Source organism: Onychostruthus taczanowskii, unplaced genomic scaffold, assembly GCF_017590055.1.
Source record: "Onychostruthus taczanowskii isolate IOZ18803 unplaced genomic scaffold, ASM1759005v1 scaffold19, whole genome shotgun sequence".
Classification (NCBI taxonomy): domain Eukaryota; kingdom Metazoa; phylum Chordata; class Aves; order Passeriformes; family Passeridae; genus Onychostruthus; species Onychostruthus taczanowskii.
In genome coordinates, this window is record NW_024499128.1 from 9,616,391 (window position 1) to 9,641,196 (window position 24,806).

Sequence of the window (24,806 nt, forward strand, 5' to 3'; positions counted from 1 at the left end):
TAAGGGAGATTGTTTGCAGTGAAGGCACCTCAGCTGAGCCTTAACACATGCACGCACTTTGCAGGGTTACAAACATCAGGGCTGCAGTATGATACCATGAAACTAGAGACAGCACAGGAACAACCAATGGTACCCAAATGCTACATTTTACTAAGACTTGTCTGCTTTGGCCTGCCTCCTCTTCCGGGTGTGGAAGAGAGAGCTGATCACAAGCTGTTTTTGAGCCTAGCAAAGAGAAGACTTCACTTCACAAGCTGCGCTCGCTTTGTTATTTTTAGACGAGCGGAAGAAATCACCCCGCCACTAATGGAAATTTTAGCACAATCTCAGAGCCCAGATACAGAGAGAAAACAGGAAGAGCCTCAGGCACAGCCAGATTCAGGAGGAGAGGTGCTGAGTGAGTGTTTTTGGGGTGCTCACCCGGTCCTGGACGCCGGCCACGGTGCGGTTGGCGTGGCGCAGCGAGTACGTCAGCCGGTGGATGCCGTCGCTGGTCTCCCCATTCCCGTAGAAGCCCACAGCAATTCCAGCACTGCAGAGGAAGAAAAGCACCAAAGGTCAGAGGTAAAGCTAAAAGGCAAGTGGGTAACACAGGGCTGATGGCTGCAGAGCACTGGGAGTCACACCAGGACTCCCACAAAAAGGGAAGGCGCTCCCTCCCGAAGGGAGCTGGGGTCATGCTGCTGCTCAGTTTGCACCTGTGAATATTCACAGCCAGCAGCTCTCCACACAGCACCCACAGGACCAAGAGCAGAACACAACAAGCATATTTCATTGATGGTAAAATAATCAAAATCTCTTGGAGAACTGATTGGGAGCTCAGAACCAGAAATCCAGCCAGTGGCTCCTGTGAGAGCTGCCATTGCTGCGCTAGATGCCTTCTCTGGACATGAAATTTTGTTACATTCTTTTAAAGCAGGACACAAAGAGCTTGCTTTGACTGCCTGCCCACGGTGGTGGTTCCTACAGATACATTTTCCATGCCCTCTTCTCTACCCTGTGAAATATCTATGAACATTATCTTGATTTATCTTCCCATTAGAAACATTTGTGTCACACTGATTTAGAGTACTGGGAAGGGAGGCATAATAACTTACTGGGACAAAAGGCTTATTTATTTTTAAAGCAAGCAAATTTCAAGCTTGCAGACACAATTCAACTCCAGCTGCTTAGCAAATTACCACCTATCAGCTGATTTTCTATAATTGTCCACACATATCAGTCTGCCCCAATTATGAAGTAAACCATATTAGCTTAAGCCTCACTTAAAGGAGGAAGATCCTGTAAATGAGTTGCAACCAGAGGATTATCTCATGCAAGTCAGCAATACCTCTTCTATGAAGAGATCACTGCAGGAACTCACAGTTCCTCTGCCCAAGACCATATTTCCTAATAATAGAGAAGGAAAGAACTTGTGAAGGGATCACACAACTAAACTCAGGGCAAACAAACCGTACCAAGACACAGTTTTTCTGTTCCCATGTTATATTTAGCTTGAGAGCACCCAGGACCTTTTCTAGGAAGGTTCTCAAGACACCAAGGTTGTGTTTGTGGCAGTGCAAAGGAAGGAGGTGGTGATGATCTTGTTGTAAACCTAAACTTATTCTGGATGAAACATTCAGTTCCTTCACAACACCTTTGTGTACTCCTCCTGCTCCTCTCCTGCAGGAAGACACATCCATTCCTCCTTTCCTGGGTTCTGCTTCAAAAGAGTGAGCAGAACAATGCAGTTCATCTGGTCACATTTCTCCTCATATGTGACAAGAAATAGAAGCAAAGATCATGATCTGGAAGCAGCTCCACCAGGAAAATCTGTGTCAGCCTCATGCTTTTTCCAGCAATTGAATCTCCATAAATTATAGAGAGCTTGGCCCATAAAAACCTCAGCTGAGGAGTCTTCTAGGGACAAGAGGCAGCCTTCATAAACAGAAAGAGAAGCAGCAGCTATGTAACTAAATATTTAGCATTAATAAAAGAAATGGGCCTCTTTCTTCAGGAACACCATTCCTCAAACATTTTCCTAATGCAAATTATGCTGATAACTAAAGAGAGAAAAGCCCTCTGCATTCCTCTGGTTGCAGCTATTATCAGAGCTTGATAACACATGCCTGGGGTGCACGGGGGTGGAAGGGATAAAAAAGACACACTCCCCCTCCCCCTGAAGCAGAGAGATTACAGATGCACAGCTATGCCCAGGATAAGGCAACTCAGCACCCCATCACAGAAATTACAAAACCATGGCTTGGATTTCTTCTTGTCTTATCAGAGCAAAGAAATTCACACAGACCCTTTCAGCCTCCTGAGCTGCAGAAAACATTAATAGTTGTTTCTGCCATAGGCACCAAATAAATTCCAGAACATTCTGGACATTGAATAGGCAGACCTGACCCCTTTAATTAGCGAGCAATTTCTATTCAGCCTGTTTACAGCTACTAGAAGCCTATTCTTTCAGCAAAGACTTGGTAAATGCCCAAAATCTGCTGCTTGGCTCTCAGTATTCCCAGCACAGCAGCACAGTTTTGGTGGGAAAGACTCAGAAACAGCACTCTGAAGTAGCAGCAGACACTTCATCCCTGGGGAGGCTGCACAGAGCAGCCAGTTCACTCACAGGTACCAGGATGAAGTGCTGGCAATACAAACAAGCGACTTTAAACTCGTTGCCCTGTTGGAGGCAGATCCACCCTGGCAGTTTTCCATAATCTTCCCATCCTGCCCAGTAAAAACCACAGCTCCCACTGCCCTGACCCTCCAGGCACAGCCACGGTTCCTGAAATAAAACCCTACAGCAAAACTACTGGGACAAAAGCCATTTAATCCAAGTAATAAACTCCCTTAGACATGAGACTGACACATTCACTGCAAATTACACACAAAGTTTTAATTATTCCTTTCCTGCCCTGCAAAAACCAGCTCTGCACTCCCACCCTGAGCTGGCAAGGACCACTCACACAGCCAGTCCTTTCCCCAGGAGCAAGCCATGCAGTTTGGTGGCTTTTCCCCTTCCTATCAGGGCAGAGAGGGAAGGAACCCATCCCACAAGCCCGGGCTGGGGGCAGCTGTGCCTGAGGAGGGGGCAGAGCTGAAGGGCAGCCAGGGGGGAACTGCTGCTGCTGAGCTTTGTTTGCTTTTGGCTTCATCTAAATCCAATAGTTGCTTCAAATCCCTGCCCACACACACTGATATGAGTTGCTATTGTTTAAAGCAGATTTAAGGATTTACACTAGTTTTTAACTACCTTTTATATGATTAAAGGGAAACAGAGGGGCTCCTTCTATTTAAGAGCATTCTTTTAAAATAAAAATAGATCAACTCATCTTAACCCAACAGCTAAGTCCTTGAGGTCATAATAAATCACAAGGCTTCTTGCACAAACCCTGGAAGGCACAGTGGCCTAAGATACAGCAGATCCATCTCCCAGCACAGGATGACACAATCATCACCCAATGGATGCATTTCTGTCACACAGCCTGGATGCAAGGACAGCATTCCTGAGTGACACAGCTCTTCTCTACCCTAGCACCCTCTGGAAGATAATCCAACACATTTTCATTGCTTCCAGAGGACAGTCATGTCTATTTCTGCCAGTCTTGCTCCTGTTGCACTCCCCTTTGAGTGCACACAGCCCTCTCCCCCTCCCAAATCCACACTGTCCCACCCTAAATTCCTCCTCCCAAACATGCCTTGGCCAGTCTCCTGTCACCTTCACTACCACCACCTCTCCTCTGCTTTCCCTCTCACTCATATTTTTGAATAAAATCTTTAAAAATCAATCTACCACAGTCTTACAGGCCATCTAAAAAGTTGCTCCTGCTACTCAACACTGCACTTAAAAAGCCACTTGGCTACTCAATAGTTTTGGTAAGTTTTAAGAAACCCACTTTTTTAAGTCAAGAAAACACTGCACTTTGAGCTTAAACCTATCACCACCAGTGATATCACACCCACAGACACCCACTGGGGACACAGAACTCCACAAGATCTTCAAAGAGTTGTACAAGTGAGATGGAAGAGGTGCACGCCAGAATTTCTGTCTTTTCCTACAGATACAACAGTGGGATCTAAACTCCTGCAAGTTGCACACACACTTCAGTATCACTTTTCAGCAAGACTCCAGAAATTCAAGCCTGGAGAGAAGCTTTCCCACTGTTTGTGTGCAAGAATCACATGCACTTTGTATACCTAGGTGAAGAACCAAGACAAAAAAAAGTGTAATTTTGAATTTGCTCACAGAAAACAAAAAAAAAAAGTGTTCTGCATTTATACATGATGAACATCATAGCATTAATCTGACACAGAGAGGATCTGTGTGCTTTCTAGTGATGAGATCCTCCTGCTGTAATGCCCACACACACACTGTGACCCTCTGGGTACCCTGACAGCAGGCTGGAAAGATGAGCACCAGCCATTCACATCACATCCTTAGAAATGAATAATCTAACTACACCAAGTCATCTTTAATTACAGGAACTTCATAAGAAGAGCCCTTTTTAGACTTCAGGTTCTCAGGAGGAATGTTAATTTGTCTGCCTAATTACCACCTTGCACTTTCACACCAGGGGAAAGTGCTATTACTGGCACTTGATAAAACAAGTTTTTATCATTTATTTGCACCCACTTCTTTCTGATGCCCTCTCCACAAAGCTTTTTCCCCACCTTTGGAGCTGAGGTCCCTTCTGGGAGAATTACGGTCACCTAATTGGGGTGAGATGGTTTATAGGGCAACTCCCCTTACACAGAAACCAATCAAAATTGCTAAGGACTAGAACTGAAGCACTAATGGAAAAATCCAGGCTAAGCATTCCTGCAGCTTTGTGGCTAGAGCAACTGGGAAGACTCATTAGAGACATTTTGTTGGAGAGCTCCTGTTCACCAGTTCTGCCTCTGCTGGCTCAGCATTCTCCCTGCTGTGAGCCACGAGGGAACAGCCAAGCACACAGCAGCACTCGCAGCACAAACAGCCCCCTGGGACTGAGGGAACCCAGAGAACCACGCTCTAGGCACAGCTGGACTTCACCAGAGTTAACAGCTCTCAGCTGGGAAGACAACAGTCCCCTTCCAAGTACTCAGACAGACCAAACCTGCTGCTGGCTGGAACCTCTCACTGCTTCAGCACCCAACCAGAGCCACAGAACTGCCTCCCAGGGCAGGCAGAGGGTCAGAACAGCCTCATCCCCCACTAGGACAGCTGCTGTGGCTCTTCTGGTGTGTGTGACACACAGCTGGGATAGCACAGGATCCATGCAGAGGGCTAATCTTTAATCAGTGCTAGCAGGAAGTCCCAGGTGGATACCAACAGTTGGAATTGGCTGTATCTGCATTGCCAGGCACAGACTGAGCACACAGCACCAACAGACACTGCTTTGAGGCCACCGTGGCATCCAACTGCTGCAGAGAGGCAGAAAACCAACCTCAGCCCTGCAGGAGAGCAGCAGCACTTGGACAGCACCTTCCTCACCATGGTGGTACCAACCTGCTTTTGCTCAAGCATGCTGATTTCACAGAGGAAATTAAGCAATTACTTTAAAAAGTCAAGAAAAATGATCATCCAATATCACTGTATGTTCAGACAGAACCTTATGTTATGAACCTTAGTTTTATGGTTCTGCATTTAAACTTGCAGAAACAAACTGTACACCAAGGATGAGAACAAGTGGTTCCGATTTTGAGGAAGCCTAAGCAGTTTTCCAGCTTGTGGATTTGACAGTCACATCAAGTTTACCAGAATTTATATGCTGCCCTTCCAATGTTAAATTATCTCACACATGCTCTGGAGAAGTGCAGAATACCTCCTTCTCACCCTTTCCACAATCCAAAACAAACACAACTACCACAGGGCAGCAGCTGCCTGGGTCACATTTGCTGCATAACAATAGCTAACAAGGGCCTGTAGCAGCAGCACAACTATAAATAGCATCAGCAGAGCTTCTGTAAGAAAGGGTTAGGACCACAGCTCTCTCAGTGGATTGGAATGGATGCAGCTGAAGCTCTTAAGGTCACTAAAATAAAGGTGAATAAGGCTGAGATTTCTTCTTTACAAGTTGTTCTGTGGTTTGCCTTTCCACCCCAGGCAGCTACTGGCAAACAGCAAAGCATGGAAGAGCTCCTTGCAGACACAGCAATCCTGGCTGGTACACAAGGTCTCCTCCTCAGCCCTCAGCCCCTGCTTTTGCAGGCAAATCCACCCCCAGCTGCTAAGCTCCCCACAGAATGTCTGCTCTGCACTGTCTGTTCCAACACCCCAAGGCTTTGCTGTTCTCTTCAGCGAGTGCCTCGAGAGAGCAAACACAGAAATCCACAGTCTGGCTCCTGAGCAGCTGAGCCTGGCCTTCAAGGAACACCTCACCTGCAGAGGGATCACACAGCACCTATCACAGGCTAGTGCCAAAACAGAACCACCAGGCACTGCCAAACACAATCATCTCACTGCTCCCTCCTCTCTGACTAGGAGACGGCTCCCAGACCTGCCAGACCCACAGAGGGGCGGCTGAGACCACCTGGAGTCTTGGGCAAGAAGAGATGATGCTTGGAATTGGAAAGAAAAGCAAATTGGAAAGTGCTTGATACAGGGCACACATCGAGAGGATTCATTCTGCCCAAGCCAAAACAAGATCAGAGGCTCCTTCCTTCCATATCTGCAAGCACGTCCCTGCTTTCAGATGCCCCATCAGTCATTTTCTAGGAAATTATCTCCTTTTAAATTCTCCTGCACCCATTGTCCACTAATTACTGATTTTTTTTCTTGGTTTTCAGCAATCCTTCTTTCCACCTCACCTCCAAAAGCTTCTATTGCTCAGTCACAACACTGCTGACCCTGGCACCATTACCAGCAGCCCCTGGAGATGGCACAGAAGTGAAGATAACAAAATGCAGCAGTGTCTTACACAGACTACACAATCTGAACATTCCCTCCAGACAAACATCAATCCTTCCAAACCCAAAAGAATCAGCTGTGACTCTTTCCTCCGAATCTACTCTCCCACACATAGTGATTCTTTCTGGACACCAGGTTCTGAGAAATCTGCATTTAGACTTGATAAATATTTCAGCTGTATCCATCCTGTTTAAGTGATAAGCTCCCAAGGACTGAGGGTCCTTGATTTATCACTTGAAAAGTATCAAAGAGCAGGACATTAACTATTCCTTTTCACATTGCTCAAACCACCAGGCAGCTCTGCAAGCAGTAGAAAGGAAGGAAATATATTACAGACATTTAAAAACATACATACATCAAATGAAAGAAAGAGGGATTATTGCCAATATTCACCAAGTAGAGGCAGAGCATTTTGATGACTTGTGAAGGCTGACCTAGAACAGAGGCTAGATGGAGTTAAAGAATAAAATAGGGATTTATTAAAAGGCCTCAATGGATACACTTTGGGTAGCACAGGGTCTACACCCAAGATGAACCAAAATGATCACAAAATCAATGACCGGTCACGGGGTCTCTCACTTCAATGAGTTCTGGTCCATTTACATATTGAAGTTAATTGTCCAATTATAGCTTTAGGTTATGAAGTCACATCCCTCTTGTTTTTCTCTCCTCAGTCCACATTGTTTATGCTCCTGAGCCTGAGATTTGGATCATTTGTCCTTGGTCCCCAGCTAGAGAAGGAATTGTTTTGTCTCCCTGCTCTGTGCAGAGAGCTCACCATCCCCTGATATGAAGCCCACACAACTAAAGCAGCACAGAACCTGAAAAACATAAAAGCCAAACTCTGAGGCAGCATTTGCAGAGTGAGGCCGTGGCTCAGGACACAGCGAGGACGGGGATGGCCGTACCTGCAGACGAGGGTGGCGATGATGACGCACCAGGCCGTGCAGCAGCAGTCAGCATTGAGGTGCTCCTCGCTCTTGCGGTGGCGGCAGCACAGCCAGAAGGAGTAGAACAGGAGGAAGAGCAGGTCCAGAGCCAGGCAGGAGAGAGCAATGCCACCCAACAGCAGCAGGGCCTGCGGGAACAGACATGGGGGTCACACCTGTATGGTTGTGTTCGAGGGTGCTAGGACGCGGGAAGAGACGAGAATTTTGACTTTACGTTTTAGAAGGCTGTTTTATTATATTATAATCTATATTATATTAAAATTATATAGTAAAACTATACTAAAAGAATAGAGAGAAAAGGATTCATCAGAAGGCTAGAAAGAACAGGAGAGGAATGAATGATAACAAAAGCTCTCCCAGAGAGTCCGAGCCAGCTTACTGTGACTGGCCATCAATTAGAAACAGCTAACATGCACCCATCACAGATGCACCTGTTGCATTCTACAGCAGCAAATAATTATTGTTTATATTTTTTACTTGAGGCTCCTCAAGAGAAAAATCCTGGCAAAAGGATTTTTCAGAAAATATTATCGCTACAGGCAGGCCAGGCCAGCCAGGGACATCCCTACAGTATTGGTAGGGATCCCCGTGGCAGGGAGAAATGATGAGGAGGACTCCATCTTACTAGAAGGTTAATGAATTACTTTTTCATACTCTATTATTCTATATTATATTACACTGTTACATTACATCTAAACTGAATCTGCCAAGCACTCCACTGCACTCATCTCGTGACTGTCAGCCACCAGTCCTCACACACACACACACACATTGGTCCTGACAGGCCAAGAAAACAAAACACCATCACTTTGGGTAAATAGTCTCCATATTGCATTCTACTTTTGCACAAACACAGGCACAGCAAATGAGATAAGAATTGTTTTGATCATTCTCTGAGGTTCAGAGAATGTGAATCCCAGAAATATTCTTGGGAAGACTGCCTTGCTTTTCTCTGTGAGGAGAAATGTGGTGACACATACCTACCAAGGCATACCTTGCCAACAAGTAATTTTGTGTGCTTGGCACATTTTTAAAATATAAAGAGGTGATTTTTTTGTCTTGCTTGCTCCCCTCTGTCCATCCCACTCAACGAAATCATGTTCTGTACCTCAGCAGTAAAGAGCTGAGCCATTTTGTCTGTCCCATTCTGCAAACAGCCTAAGTTAATCAGAGGGTTTCCTCTTTACTATTGATCACAGGTCAGCAGATTTAGAGAACAAAAATAATAATAAAAAAAAATAGTGCAGCCAGCTGCCTCTATCTGTACAGTTTTTTAATCTTCATGAATAAATATGCAGGCTTATTCATTAGAAATCCAAGTGCATGAGTGGGTTTGAAAGGGGGTGGAATTTATTATACATGCATGAGATTAATTTTTTTAAAAATCAATCTCCATGCAATGCTTCTGTTGAAGGTAGACCTAGAATAAATGCTAAAGCCATCCATATACCATCCACATATATAGGTACAACAAACGTGGATGCTACAGACACACTTGAAGCAGTCACAAGTTTAGTTAGTGTGAATTATACCTATTTCTAGTCACATTCCTGGGAGGAAAGGGAAGTTGTAAGTGTTTAACTCCCCTCCAATTTATTTTTATTCGAAAAATCCTGCCTAAAATCCAAAAATGCAAACCAATTCTGTTAAATTTAAAAAAAAAAATTAAAAAATAAATCCATTCCAACACTGTATCTAGCCACATCTTCCCACCTGCATGAATCAAGCAAAAGGATGCAATTTTATCCATAAGGTTTTTGTGATAAATCCTTGTTACTGGTGACAAATGCCAACTTACTAGAAATTACTTAAATATCTGGAAAGAGTGCAAGTCACTTGCTGCTGCCCCAATATTGGGAATTCAGACAGATCTGTATCAGCTAACCTAGAACAAAGGCTTGGGTTTCCAAACCAATATCTCTTTTCCTCCCCGTGCAGAAATTCCTTAAAGAACTCTTATATGCTTCCTCCTGATTGAAACAATAACTTCCTTCTGATCAAAAGGACTACAACAAAGAATGCTGAGATTAAAGGACTTTCACAACTGGTGACTGTTTCTAAGGGGGTCTGGTAGGAACTTGCTCTTTTAGGCTTTTCTTTCCCCTCTCTGCTCCATAGGTACTCCTGCTCAGTGGTTATCCTGGCAAACAAGCCACACACGGTCCTTCCCAGCCAAGACACATCAGCCACACAAAACAAGGTGCACAGCAGCTAAACCCAAGTGCTGCAGCACAGATACCCCACGGAGCCCCTCGCTCTTGGCTCCCCCAGCCTTACAAACCCTCCCAAAGCCCACCGAGCACCCTGGCACGGGGGCAGCCCCCAGGTGCTGCTTCCCCAAACCAAGGAGCAGAAACTCAGCCCTGCTGTGCAAAGTGAGCTCTGGGATCTCTCCCAGGAGTGGGGGTGGAAGGGAACAAGCCCAATCCCCCTTTCCCATGCTTTCTCCAGATGCTGTGAGCTCTGCTGGAGACGCTGAGCAGAAAGGGGCCTCCGAGAGGGGAGCTGCGCTCCGAGCCCCGCGTCCCCCACTCCCGAAGCCTTGCCACAAACGAGCACTCCATGCTAATTTAGCTAACACACTTGGCATACCAAAGCTCCTCTGGGGTATTCTTTATTTTTTAAACATGTCAGGCTGCTGTAAGGCAAAGCTTTCCTGCCCCGCTCGCCTGCACTTCTTTCTTCACACCCTCAACCCTCCTGCACATGCTAAAAGGCATTACTGCTGGGAAGACAAACTCAGCTGAAAACATCCTCCCAGCAACTCTTCTTCTATCAGCAAAAAATCCACACTGCAGCTCCAGATGTAGGGGAACCGCCCCCATTGAAAGGAAATAAAAGGAAATACTTTTAAAAAAATCTTAAAAAAAGGAAAAATGGATATTAGATTGCCAGCTAGCAAGCAACCTGAAGTCCTTGCTTTGAAGGGACACTTAATACTTGCTTTAAATTTGCATCTGGCCAAAACGACTTGGCTGGCCACTATACCACAATCTGCATTCAATTTTCAGAGAATATTTGTTTTACATTAATGGATATGTGCCATGACAAGTGAAATCATCCAGCAGAGCAGTTATTAATCTTTCTGACTGATGAGTCAGTTTAGGACCCAGGAACTGGCAGGCAGTGAAAGCCTGGTCACAACCAAAGATATTCCTCTGCCTGCTTGTCAGGATTAAATGACAGTATTTTAAAAACGGGGGTTGAGGCTGGATAAACCCTTAGACATTCTATCCTGCACCAGCAAATCTGGGACTCGGTTATCCAAGGCCACATTATCCCAAGTAAATGTAAAATTATGCACTGGGCCTTTTGCCACAAAAGAGCATCAATTTGTCTTCGAACATTTGCTGAGCTATCAGAACCTTTATAGCAAATGATGCATGAACTGCCCTTACAGGAAAATGGAGACAACTTGGAGGAACAGCATTTTACCACTGCACTGACACTAATGGCAGAAGTGGAGACAGAGCAGTCCCTGAAAATGAGAGTAAATCCAAGTGGTACCCCCAGATGGGCAGGAGACGAAGCTACAGTGTTAGGAAGCACTTTCAATATAAAAGCTGTGCACAGGGAAGTAACCACAGGAGCATTGCTGGCTTGGAGAGGCACCAGGGAACCTGAAAGCCCTCGGTGCTGGGCAGGGATGGTGCTGCAGTGCTAACAGCCTTCCCAGCTCCAGTGTGGCTGCCAGGATTTGTGGTACTTACCACCTGCATGGGAGCGTGAAGCCAAAAAAAGGGCAGAAAACATTTAGGGCCTCATGGAGAGAAAGGGGAAACACAAAGCACAGCAAAAACATCCTCCACAAATCCACCCAGGGGCTGGTTGGGTCTTCCATGGGTATGGTGTTGGTATCATTCCTAAAAACTCACATGCAGATGAACCTTCAGTTTGCTCAATCCCTGCTCTCCAGGACCCTGCCTTATGCTGCTGGGGATCAAATAAACCAAGATACAGCCTTGTTTGCTGGATGAAAATTCCCCATATCAAACAGCCACTTTCAGCTTGCAAATTCCAAAGGGTGATCCACACTGTTATCCAAATATATCTATGGACTGTGGTCCTGCAAGGCTAATTTTAGCTGCTGAAACTGCACTTTAGGGAGGAATATTTCATCCCATCCAACAGATGAAGCCACAAAGAAAGGAGATGCAGATAAGAACACAAAAGGGATGTGCAAGATGTATTTATTTCCTTATAAAGGGGAAAGCCTAAATAAAGCCACAAGGCACCACAGTGCAGGAGGTAAACTCTGGGTTGCATTCATGTTAAATGTCAAGGTTTACCACTGCATTAAATGTTGTTTGCTCATCCCATGACTTTACAGAGAAGTATTGGCTTAGTGACTCTTCTTCACATGACCATGTTCCCTCTGCCATGGAGATTATTTGGCACAAAATGTCCGGGCAGCAGAATAGGTTCAATAAAGGGCTCAAAACAATCCAGGTGTTTATCAGGCACAAATTTTACCCATCTCAATTTATCCAACTTCCAATTACCACACTCTAAACCTTAACTGCAGTAAAAGCAGCACGGAATAGTGAGAAGCTCTTCATGTGGAAGAGATGATTGCTATTTCACTGCCAGTTGGAAAGCCTACCAAAACTCCTTAAGAAACTTGAGAACAAAGCTGAAGCCTTCAGGTGGTTCCTGAGAAGCATTGCAGTTTCATTTTTAATTTTCCATCAATGATTTTAAAGGTATTTTATCTTAAGACTTCATAATTTCAGCCTACAGAAAAAAAAAAAAGCTACAGCTTTTGAGCACCTCAAGAACACAGCTGTCTTAATCACTGCCAGATTGAGAATGGTTTACCTTAAAGTTAGCTTTTGCCAAAAGAAAGCTTTCCATTGAATCTGCAGCTAGTATTCTTTCTGTATTTCCATGCAGTGACTTGAGATAGTGATAATAAAACAGAGAGAAGAGGTTAAAGGAGTGTGGGAAGAGAAAAACGTTCACCCAGAAGAACAAATGAAGCAACCTGGGCTGCTGCCAAAGGAGCACTCATCTCTATTTATTCCATGAAGGACGGAAGTCATCTTAGCAAGAAAAGAAACTGCTGTGGGATAGTGTCATGCCTACACCACTTCCTACACTGCTTTTTTTCCTTCCAGACTCCAGGACATCTCTCTAAAAAGCTTATGTACTCACAGATGATAAGCAGTTATTTTCTACCAAGCTAGCTTGGTTTTTAAACATTTTTTTTAATGCTGGCAACACGAGGAACACCCTGACCTCCTCATCAACTTGTTCTGAACATGCTGTGTGTCCAGAGACTCGCTTTCAGTACTTGAAAAAATGCTGTACGAGGTGTTTGTTGAGGTACTTGAGTGTCTTGGGATGTCACTCATCCCACGGCCCCTCCAGAAGGGTGGGGAGCACAGCCAGCCAGGACTGGCCAGTGGAAGGTGCGGGAGGATGTGGAAAGCACTGCTGATATCAGCTCTAAAGCAGCTTGTTCTGAACACGCTGTGTGTTCAGAGACTCGACTTTCAGTACTTAAAAAAATGCTGTACGAGGTGTTTGTTGAGGTCCTTGAATGTCTTGGGATGTCAGTCATCCCACGGCCCCTCCAGAAGGGTGGGGAGCACAGCCAGCCAGGACTGGCCAGTGGAAGGTGCGGGAGGATGTGGAAAGCACTGCTGATATCAGCTCTAAAGCATCCCTATCTCCTCACAGGGACAGGCCTTCCCAGGGCAATTACTGCTCAGCACTGTGCAGGAGCAAAGCTGGGCAGGAAATGTGCTCTGGAGGGGCTTTTCCCACGGTGCTGAGATGAATTCTCCTCCATGAGGGATCCCTCTGCAACAGGGAAGAGCTCCATAGAAACAGAACAGGTTCCACTGTCTCATCCCCTTCTACAGACATCTCTCACAGACAGCACACTGGTAAGGGAGTGCAGATTACAGATATATTTAGGGCAAGTCCACACTGGAGCAAGCAATATAGGCCAACACTTTGCCTTCAGCTTTTTTTGGCTACTGGCTTTCCTTTCTGGAAGCAGGAAATGCCAAGGATTGTCTCATGCCTTTTTTTTTTTTTTTTTTTTTTTTTTTTTTTTTTTTTAACACCTTAAGACAATACAGCAGACACATTGGAATAAAAACAGATCTGCAGCTGAAACCTGTGTTAGCATGACTCCATCATTCAATTCCATTTACCAAGCTGGTTAAATGAGCAGGCCAGTTTCCCCAACATTGCAAAGCTCTCTACATAGGCCCAGGCATTATATAGTTAATTGGTATTACAGCTGTGAACTAAAGCCACTTTAATTACAAATGAGTGTTCACACAGTGTTTTAATGTAACTAGAATGGCCTTAATTCAGTGTAGTTTAGTTCACTTTAGTGCATTTAAAGTGGTTTAACTAATCTGGTTTGAATTTATTCCTCCGGTTAATTCAGATTAATTTCTCAAGTGTAAGCAACAACTAAGAACAAGTTGAGTGATTGCTAGGTTGATTAAAGATTCATCATCATTTCCTCCATACTAACATTGTGACCCCTTATTTCATAATTAAAGACTTTCAACTCTGCCTTTATATTTGGTCCAATTCACAGAAGCCAGCAGTGTGGAGGCCAAAAAGACACGGCTTGCTGATCCTTGGCTCATTGCAGCAACCAACTCAAGAGAATCACTGCGAGGGTTTTGAGAGCTGAGGCTGAATAATACATAGCTCAGGTATGTCTGCACACCTCAGCTGCCACAGGTTACATGGGGCAGGTGCTAGAATTCATCAGAGCACTCATATCGCACACCAAGAGAGATGGAAAGCATAGAGTAGAAAGGATTTGCTTAACAATCGAGTTGGATATTTTTTCCTGCCCATGAATGCAGATCTAAGCTGTGCTAATCAGCAGTAAACACTGGAGTCCTATTGGGTTGAAGTCAAACAACAATGCATTCATTCCTTTAGTTGTTACCAACTCAGCAATCTCCATCTTACACAGCAAGGAAATGTTCCCAGAGGTAAGAGGGTCCCCTCAACTGGATGTTCTTATCCCTAGTTTCTCCACAGTGCTGGCTGAAAGCCTCTGTGCACTACAGCAATGAAAAGAATGAGACACTCTCACCAAACTCAGTTTCCACTGACAGGTCCCCACAGACTAAATCTTTATTAAATGAGGCTTAGCTCAGAACTGGCAGCTTGTCAAATGAGCATTCTCGCTGAAAAGGCGGATTTCCTTTCTGGGGATTCTGCAAATTCCCTTGCAGGACTCTAAAAAAACCACACCACCACGGATGCATCAGTGCTCTTTGCAGGTCTTTGCCCCAAATCCCAGACCAGCAAAACGTGTAAGGAATCCTCATGGGAACAGGCCTTCAGCTTCAGAAGGTTATTTCTTCCTAGTATTCCCAGTGGGACAAAGTTAGAGCCATTAGTTAATTTTGTTAAAAGGCAAGAATCAGATTAATTTTTTTTTGGGTATTGAGGTGAAGGGCACCAAAAGGGTAGCTGGAAGAATTTGGCAGGTATCCTGCACCACTCAGCTTGCCCAGCTCACCCACACAACTTCACCAGGCATTCCTTTCCCACAGCAGATTAGCTCACATATTCCCATCCAACAGCAGCTCCTCTCCTTGAGGTCTTTTAGAAGCCACTTGACTTCCTTGGTTAGAAAACTGTTTCATCCATTAATGCCTTAAAACACAGGCTCCTCACAAGGTAATTTTCCAGCAAAATGGATAATGGAAAGAAACCCCCTGCTATAAAGGAAGTATGAATTTAATGCTCCTACAGCTCAGGGCTAAGCAAGCCCTGCCTGTATGACCTGGCTGGTGCTCAAGTGCTGTATAAATTCCCAGACCAAGACAATTCCCCATCCCCAGCCCTCCAGCAGGAGCTCAGCTTTGCTCCTGCAGGCCTGGAACTCCCCGAAGGAAAGACATGGCACTGCCTGCAGGCAGGGACCTGGGCCCAGTAGGAGAGCCCAGCACGTGAGTGAGGCAGCACTGGTGCCTTTAAAAAAAAAAAAAAAAAAAAAAAGAAAGAAAAAGAGCAGGAAATGCTTAGGCCTGAAGCCCAGTGATTTAATCCAATTTCCATCCTTTTTTCCCTTCCCCCTCCTACAATGTGCACTCTCAGAGACAATACACTTCATTTAGAGGGGAAAAACATGATCTCTCCTAAGTGCCTGTCCTTACACTCTATCAAGCCAAGTGCTGGGACACTGCTTTTTTTAAAATCTGTGATGGCCATTCATGCTTTGGCACAGACAGCAACCTCAAGGATTTTCTTCCAAGGCCCCAGCTGTACAGAGTTTGTGCTTTACTCCACGTTAGCTGTCCTTCAGCTATTGCTGCTCCTTATTAGATTTGGGTTTCAAACCCAAGTGTTCATCCTGCCCCTGTGAATTTGAAGAATTCTCCACAAAGATTGGGCCTTCCACTAGAGGTAATTACAGGCATCATCTACAAGTCTCCTGTTCTGCAGAACACAAACCTTGTCCTTTCCAGGAGACATGGCACCAGCTCAGATTAAATGCAGTATTTAGGCTTACAGCAACTTCTTGATCTTCTTAATCATCTCTTCTTAAACCAGACAACCAAATCTGAACTGATCAGCCACTATGGAGTTTGAAGACACTGAGCCCAATCCTCAGCTCTGATGTCCTGGCAGGGAGGTCACTGCAAGCTGCACACACCAGTCACCAGTATTTTGCCATTTCTATCAGGGAGAGGATAAACAAAGCACTGGGGAGGGAGAGGAAGGAGCACGGAAATGAGCAGAGCCACCCCAAAGTGGAACAGAAAACAAAACCTTGTCCCAGTGGTGGAAACTTTGCCCAACCCATCAGCAGGGTTAGCCCATGCCATCAGCAGGAATGGCAGCGTTTCCATGAGCATGACCACTGTAGATTTGTGGTTCTGCTCCCTTCTGCCACTATTTTGCATTATTTTGAACGTGCTGGTTTGTCTTCAGGCACTATTTTAATCCCATTTATGTCTTGAGAGTTTTGGCGCTGAGCATCTACAGCTGCACGCCATAAACTCGAGCATAATGTTTGCTGCACTGAACCACAAAAGTTATACAGAATAACAGAGAGAGAATCCAAATTGGAATGGAAACTCTTAACATCACATTGTTTCTAATGTTAGACTTGAAAGGCAACTTAATGTTGCCTCTTTTTTAATGTACACAACTTGTTCCATATCATTAGCACAATGAAGAGGTCTTTTTCTAAACTGCAGCTATTAGGAAAATGTCTAAGTGAGAAGCTCTAGCACACACTTTGGCATTTGAAGGCAGCAGAGTTTAAAAAAATTAAAATTAATAGAAGGAAAAGAGGTACTTTCTAGTCAAGACTACAAATCCACTGCAAATGGCTTCATAAACTGCTTTTATTAGCACTGAATGGACAGGAAGGTAAGCAGCAATAATTGGGCTTCTGCATTTATGTGTCAGTGGTGGCAATGGGTCATTTTAGTGTACCCAGGTGTCTTTGACAGGGAGATCCACAACCAGTTTGTATTCAGTTTGCAACCTGAAGTCAGTCCTCAGCATAAGGAGTTTTGGAACAACATGAAAATAACCAACAGGAAAATAACAGAGCACTGAGTTTCCATAATATTTACCCTCTCCAGCTTCACTGGTGTTTGTCTATACAAGTGAAGCAGGTCAAAAGGCTGTTTGCACAGCAAAAACTTTATAATGCACTGTAAACCTACTACAGGGTGAGAAAAACAGCACTCCTGGTTGCATTAGCAAACACCCTGGTCTGGCTGCCCCGAGGAGTGACCTCCGGGAGGGACAAAGAACAAAATCAAAGGCACACTGCCCTACATCTTCAGAAAGTCATGGCCCACTGTGCTACAGCCAGCAGCCCACATGACATCTTCCTTAAAATAATTTGTATTTGAAGTCAGCCTCAATGCAGTGTGTCGGTCATGTGGAGAGGCTGTGAAGAGCTGGGAAGGGGCAATATCCCATAGGGACAGCTTCTGGGAGCTGGGGAGGGGAGAACAGAGACCTCTGACCCATCTATTGACTCTGGGTCCCACTGACCTCCTTGCACAAACAATGCAAATGTGCCTTTTAACTGCCAGAGACAAACAGGTGCCACGCTTCTCACCATAAATTCACTCCAAGCTGCCTCTCTCAAGACTACTACAGTCAGAGTTCAAAAAAGAAATAATTTTTAAAACAACAGGGGAAAGAAAGGGAGGAAATCTCTTCCTTCAACTTAAAACTGCACCTTTCCTTCCCACGAAAGAGGCTCCTTCATGTGCAGGAAACATTTCAATTTCAAATCTTCTTTAGTTTTATTTTGGGGTTGAGTTGCCTTTTTTCCTTTTCTTTCTTTAAAGAAGAAAAAAAGCTCTCAAAAAAAAAAACCACCCCTCAGGGACAAAGCCTACCAATACTCACTATTGAGAACCTTCAAACCCATGGAAAAAAAACACCATAGAGGGACTAACAGAGGAAGCAGATTAAAAAAAGCCATCCAAGCTAGCCAAGACCCACCACAGTCACAGCTGGAGCCCGTGTTTCTGCACCACTGACAACACTGGGAGCGTCATTAACCACTTCTGCTCAGCCTGTGCAGGGGAGGCTGGGGGGCTAAGAAAGGCCTCCTGCAGGCTCCTGGCCAAATGTGAGAAGGGATTAGGGCCTCCTCAGGCTGCTGCCCTGAAGGGAAATGCAATCTGAATAGGGAGTTTTCTTTGCAGCTCTTCCCAGCAGCAGTGCAGAGCTGCAGATGCTCCTCTCAGCAGCCACGGTCAAGTTCCCCCTCAAGAGCAGCGTTCTGGTGAGTGGTCGCTGCCTCACCCCTCTGCTTCTTCTCCTTCTGATAAAAGGGGAGCACACACTTTTTAAATTGACCTCCTGAATGCCGTTCCTGAGCGAGCAGGGGCATAGCCAACAGCAGATGCTCTCAGAGATTAAACCCCTGGCAATTACAAGGCAAGTCTGATGCCCCGACACACATCCACAGAGGGCATCAATCTCACCCCGTGGCTCTGCTTCTGAGCAGCTCTTCTTGCAGTTTCTCCATTTCCCCACGGGGTTGGGGGAAGAGGGGAATCTGTCTCCTTTCAACTGTTTCAAAGCTGTTTAACTCTCTTAGGGTTTGCCTGCAAAGCTGAAAGCTGTCATGGAACACTGGCCTTTAAAAAAATTTAAAGCACTTGGTTTATATCAACTATTTAAAGACAAACACACCTCACTTTTAGCTTCCTTTACACAACCAAGTTTGGGAATACGTAGGACACAGGGCTATTTGGCTGTAATAGAGGTTACATCAGTTAAAAGGAGGAGGTGTTTGCCCCACTGTGTCCTAATAGGATTTTTCATTAGTTGCTTTGCTTTCCCACGACACACACATCATATTCACTAGAAATCAATGCATTTTATTGGTAATTTAATACACACATAGCCTGCCTTCAGAGATCCTTTTATCCTGCTCATGAGATCAGTGCTGGTGGGATTCCTCGAGTTCCTGCACTGATATTCATTCATTCATTCAGCAATTCTTCTGTTCCACAGAAATTGATTTTTCAGGAAAGTTCCCAGAGTTCTCTTAGAGGTTCTGCCTGCACTTATGTCATGGCTATATTTAAAGAAGGAATCCCACTAAAGTGGTTTATAACGTGCTCTGGCAGGACAGTGTAGACAGAGCTAAATCCTATTAAGCTACTTAAGTTGCTTTCCCCCCTCTGAAGTCATCTGTCAAATGCTGCTCCTAGACATAGCAGCCAGCTATCAAACTGGCTTATCAAGAGCCATGCTTAAAACAGCAGACAAAACTATAAAATGCAATCATCACACACATGAGGAAGAGAAACTGGGGCAGTGTGCTGTTCCAGTAACCTCCTGGGATCCCAGAGGGTGGAGAAGGCTGGTGATTAGCTTTTCATTACAGTTAGCTTGTAACCCACTTGCACAGCACTGGACCTTATTAAAGAGAAAATAAGAATGACTCTGTCTTTAATGTTAGGCTTGACTTTTCTGAAAGCACTGTATGGACAATACATGAATGTGAAGCATACTTTTAAAACAGAGATCACACTAACAGGGCAGGAGGGGGTACCTGGCAAAACAAAGCACCATTCAGCCTTAACTCAGCACCCCACAGAGAAGAGGGAAAGCAGCATTCATGGTTATTTCATCTCCTTTCCCAGTAACTCAGAAATAGGCACCACAGAGTCCTGAAAGGTTAATTCCCATAAATGTTAAATATCCACATTTAAAGCTCCAGCTTTATAGCATTCACTCCACTATGTCAACATGTCACTGCTGCTGTGACAACACACTGCTGAGATTTCAGAGACAAACCTCAATTCCACACATTCCACACAATAGTAGAAAACAATAGGCTGGAAAAGACCTCTGGAGGTCACTGTAGTGCAACCTGCTGCTTAAAGCAGGGCTAATTTAATAGATGGGGCCGCTCAGAGTCTTGCCTGGACAAGTTTTGAGTGTCTCTAACATTCGAGTTCCCAAAGCTTTTTCACCCTGCTCCAGCACTACAAAGAAAAATGCTCATAAGTGACAACACCTATGTTCCATTTCCCATTTCAGCTTGAGGTTGTTGTCACTTGCCCTTTTGCTGGGCACCTCTGAGAAGAGCCTGGAACCATCTCCTCCAAGTCCCTCCTTCAGCTATGCAAAGGCTGCTCACAGATCTGTCATTTCTCCTTCTCCTCTCCAGGCTGAGGGGTCCCAAATGTCCCAGCCTCCCTCCACAGCTTCTGACCATCTCAGGGGACTTTCCCTACCTATGCTCCAGCTCACCAGCAGCTCTCCTGCACCAGGGCCCCAAGGAACGAGGCAGTTACACAGCATTTATGCTGGCACACAACTGGAAGAGAGTCCATGCACGTGAAATGGCTGATGGCCCCATTTTAGGGCTACTTTCAGCTTGCTTACAGGGCTGGCCAAAGAACAAGCCTTCAGAGCTCGGGTTTGCCTCCAGCTGCACGTCCCACCCCAGCTGATGGGGTCACCAAGCACCACGAGGTGCCAGATTTCCCCACACTGGGTGTGAGAAACACAGCAAGCACCATCAGTCTGAGAGACCCAACAGTGTGCATGTTATCGCTCACAACAATACAGTGAGACAGCTGAGGGCAGAGAAGAGGAAAGACAGGGAAAGGCAAAAAGCAGGAAAAGAGAAGTTACATGCTTCAGACTGAAAACAAGGCACCTGGGAAGGTATTGGGGAGCCCAGCTGCAGGGATGCTCCTGCATCCCATTGGCTGCTGCCTCCCAGAGCTGCACAGCAACGAGCCCGGGAGGTGGAGGCTGCCAGCTGACATGAGAGCTCCCTGCTCAACCCCTCCTCTCATCCCAGAGCCTGCCCAGCTCATCCTGCCCAGCCCATCCCAGCATTGATCCCTGTCCCAAGCCGGGGTCAGTCAGGGAGACAGCCAAAGCAGACAGGAGCTCGGTTAAACAAATGAGCAGCCACTTTTTGGAATCCTCCAATCAAATCTCTTTTATTTTTCTTTAGGTTCTCATAAGCTGGTATCCCTAATTGATCTCCATCAGGTCCTGGTAAAAGAAAAAATCCTGGCTGTATGATTCCCAGAGTACAGCTCCCTTTCCACTGAGAGGGGAGTTTTAGGTATGCTCTTTTTCCACATATCCAAAATAAGCCATCTGGAGCTTTCCAATAGTCATTTTTCTGTTGATCCATATTCTCCCAAAATTTGGAGATTTCTGGGGTGCCAAAGTAAGGATTCTTGCCTGTATACAAGAAGGTTTTATCTTGGTCCACAGCTCAGATTTTCCTCGACAAGCAGGAAGGCAGAACTGCAGAAACAAGGAGGGGGTGGAGGGGAAGGGGTAAGATGTGCAGCTGTGCTTGTGCCTGACACAGCTCAGAGAAGTGCTGACACCCAAAAGGGATTAATACTCCTCAAAGGCAGCACTACACAGCGCAAGTGCTGCTTCTGTAGGTGTTTCACTCCATTAATTTAGGAAAGTGAGGGAGGAAGTGGTCTCTACAGAGAAAGTTACCCAGACCCAGCTTCCCTATGAAAGGGCTCCAATTCCAGGGCTCCAGACCACACCAAAGTTTACAACAGAGGATCAGAATTCTCAAAGAGCAATCAGGAGAGAGCACAGAAACTGGCATCATGTGGGAAAGCAGCTGATCCAGCTGTTGGGCTCAGCACAGCCCCAGAGCAGGTCAAGAAGCCTGCTAGGGCTGTGGAAGAGCAAAACTAGTTCTAGTGCCTGAGCAGCACAGCTCACAGCAGGAGAGCTTGTTACAGCTTCCCTCCTGCACAACAACCTAAACCAAATCCCCAACAGATCTGAGCAAAAATTAATCTAAGACTCAGAACTCGAATGCAAAGATTTGCAGGGTCTAGCACAAGAAATGTCTTGAATTCTCTCCATCCATCTCCATCTCTCCAGATAATGACCCCAAGTCATTATCTTCCAGGAGCACTTAGAGCTAAGGAAAGAATGAACTCCTCTGCCCTATTTCCTATTTCCCAGTGTGTGCAGGAGCAGCTCATCTCTGAGAGTCCCTATGGATCAGGTGCACTCTGAGCCTGCCCCACTCAGTGCCTGGGGAGGGGAAAGCAGCAGCACCTCTCCCTTTTTACATTACACAACTGCACTTACAGCAATTGTTTATGCAGCCAGGAACACCTACCTGCTTCCCACTATTTATAAACCACTGCAGAAACAACTGTGGTTTGTGTCACTGCCTGCCCTAAATTGCCTGCCCCTCAGCTGATCAAACAGCACTGAGGCAGAGGAGAGGCACTAGCATGAAGTCAAATAGATAAGTTTGGCTCCTGAACACCCAACTCTGCACTGAAACAGGAGGCCCTGAGGCAATTCATGCTGCCAGCTCTGCTGGGGATAGAACAAAGAGCAGATTTAATATCTTAAAGACAAAACCCACAGGTTTCCTGCATGCAAACATACACACACCCATTGTTGCTATGCTTGTCTCAAACAGGGAAAAGCTCCAAGAAATACAGCACCTTCATACACTTTCTTGTCAGAGAGCAGTAGATCCTGCCACCCTATGAAGTACTAAAACAATTTAAAAGTTTTTAGGGACTGAGTGTACAAATTCATTTGAAAATCTGTCACATCTGCTGTTGGTTGCTTTGAGCAAAACTACTTGTAAAGATATTTGACAAGCAGACAGCTAAATATTAGATTTCTTTATTACTTTGGCAATAGCCAAAAAGGTCTGTAATCATTTATATGGGTACAGTTCTCAAGCTTATAAATTACTGTTATTTCTGAATCAACTTACTTTTACTTCAACAAGAAAAAAAAAAAAAAGAGGTAAAAAGCATAGTTTTAATAAGTGAGATCTCTCCAGTTTTGACAAAGCACTACTTTCCTCATTAACAGCTGCTGCTACGTATGAAGGTGTCAGACTTTTTTTTTTCCTTCTCTAACATCACAGCTGAACATTTAGCAACAGAAGAAAAACAAGAAAGCCACCATGAAAAGTTGTGACAATTGAGCCTGTGATGGGCAGTGTGGCTCTCCCTGGGCTCAAGCAATCACTCCCCACACATCACTGGTGTGGTCTCTGAGCTGGGGACAATGCCACTCTTACTAGAGCAGCCAGGAAAAGGAAACAGCAGGTAGCACAGCAGCTTCCCAAACCTGTCATTTACCCCATCCACAGAGGGAAGATAGCCAGGTTTCCCTCTATTTTCTTCTCCTTTCACAAAAAAAGCTGTAAATCCCGATGTCCTCAAGTGAGACTGACTTTGATATCCACCACACAAATACCAAGACGTGTTGTTTAGGTGAACTACCCAGAGGTCATCATCTCCCAGCTGACCTGCTGGAGCAGTGAAGCACAGCAGACACAGCTCCACACTAACAAGCAAGGCTATTTCTGCTGCTGTCTCGATGATCAAAGCTTCTCTCTAAAATAATAAGATCCCAGGGTCTCCAAGACCAGTTTGGTAGCAGCTAAGATGGGAAGAAGACCCTTCCCTTTCAAGAAGCAAACACCACACAAGCTTTGTGTTAAGCTTTGTGTTAAACTGATGCACAGCAGCAAGAATGCCTCATTAAAACCTGCAACTAACTTAATCAAGGAATTCTAATATTCATAACTGAACTTAAAAGCACTACCCTCTGGGATACCAGAGAATTTCCCCTCCAAGACTGTTCACCTCATTGACAGTCATGTTGCTTTTCATAATCTTGTTCACAAATTCAATCAAGCTCCAGATAAAATCTAATCAAGTTGGACAAGCTGAATTGCAAGGGCTGTTGTTTCAAGTCCTCTAACAGGAGGTCAGCTCAAAGTAAGCCTCTGATGTCCCAGGACTTGAGCAGGATTATTTCATGTAGTCATTGCTGTAGGCACCAAAGATCATTTTAGCTCCCCAAACTATTTTTAATACTCACTCTAGTGGAGCACTTGATCTCCAGACAAGCTAGGTTTAGTCTTCAGTCCTTTTTGCTCAAACCCTCAGTGATTTCTCCAGGCACAAAAGTGGCTCTCTCGGGTACAGGAAAGAACAGCTATTCACAAAACTTCATTATTATAATTGCTCTTCAACTGAAGTTTGTCCCTCTGGAAAACATCACCATCCCTGAGAACTGCTGCTAGTCTGGAGACACTGACCATTCCAAAGCAGATATAAAAGCACCCAGACTGCCAGGGCAAAGCATTAAGGAAGACCTCATCAGTCACACTTAAGGCATGCTGGTCACTTCAGTCTGCCCTCTGGAGACACCCTTTTCCTTTTCCCCTCAACAGAAAAAACAAAATTTAAGCCATAGCCAAGATTTATATCCCTTGGCTACTCCCCAGCAAACAGGCACTAGGAAAAATTTACTCCCACAAAAATTAAATGAGAGAAGAAGCCTTTTTATAATCATACAATCCAGAGTAAAAGATTCATGAAGCATGAACATAACTTATGATCGTGAAAATAAAACTCTTAACTCTTTTGCATACATGCTGATATTATAAGAAAAAAATTATTTGAGTGATTCCTGGTACTAAAGTTAACTTTAAATTCTGCCTATGGAGCCCA

General features: G+C 45.0%; 1 protein-coding gene across 3 annotated transcripts in view; it reads right to left on the reverse strand.

The window, feature by feature from the left end:
- Window positions 1-24,806, reverse strand: part of TTYH3 (tweety family member 3) — a 76,307-nt gene that overhangs the window by 29,805 nt on the left and 21,696 nt on the right. For all 3 annotated transcript variants that reach the window (XM_041401498.1, XM_041401497.1, XM_041401496.1), the window contains exons 2-3: window positions 7,780-7,949; window positions 421-532 (exon numbers count right to left, since the gene is read on the reverse strand). In XM_041401498.1, the coding sequence (XP_041257432.1) occupies window positions 421-532; window positions 7,780-7,949 (282 nt within the window). The remainder of the gene's footprint in view (window positions 1-420; window positions 533-7,779; window positions 7,950-24,806) is intronic.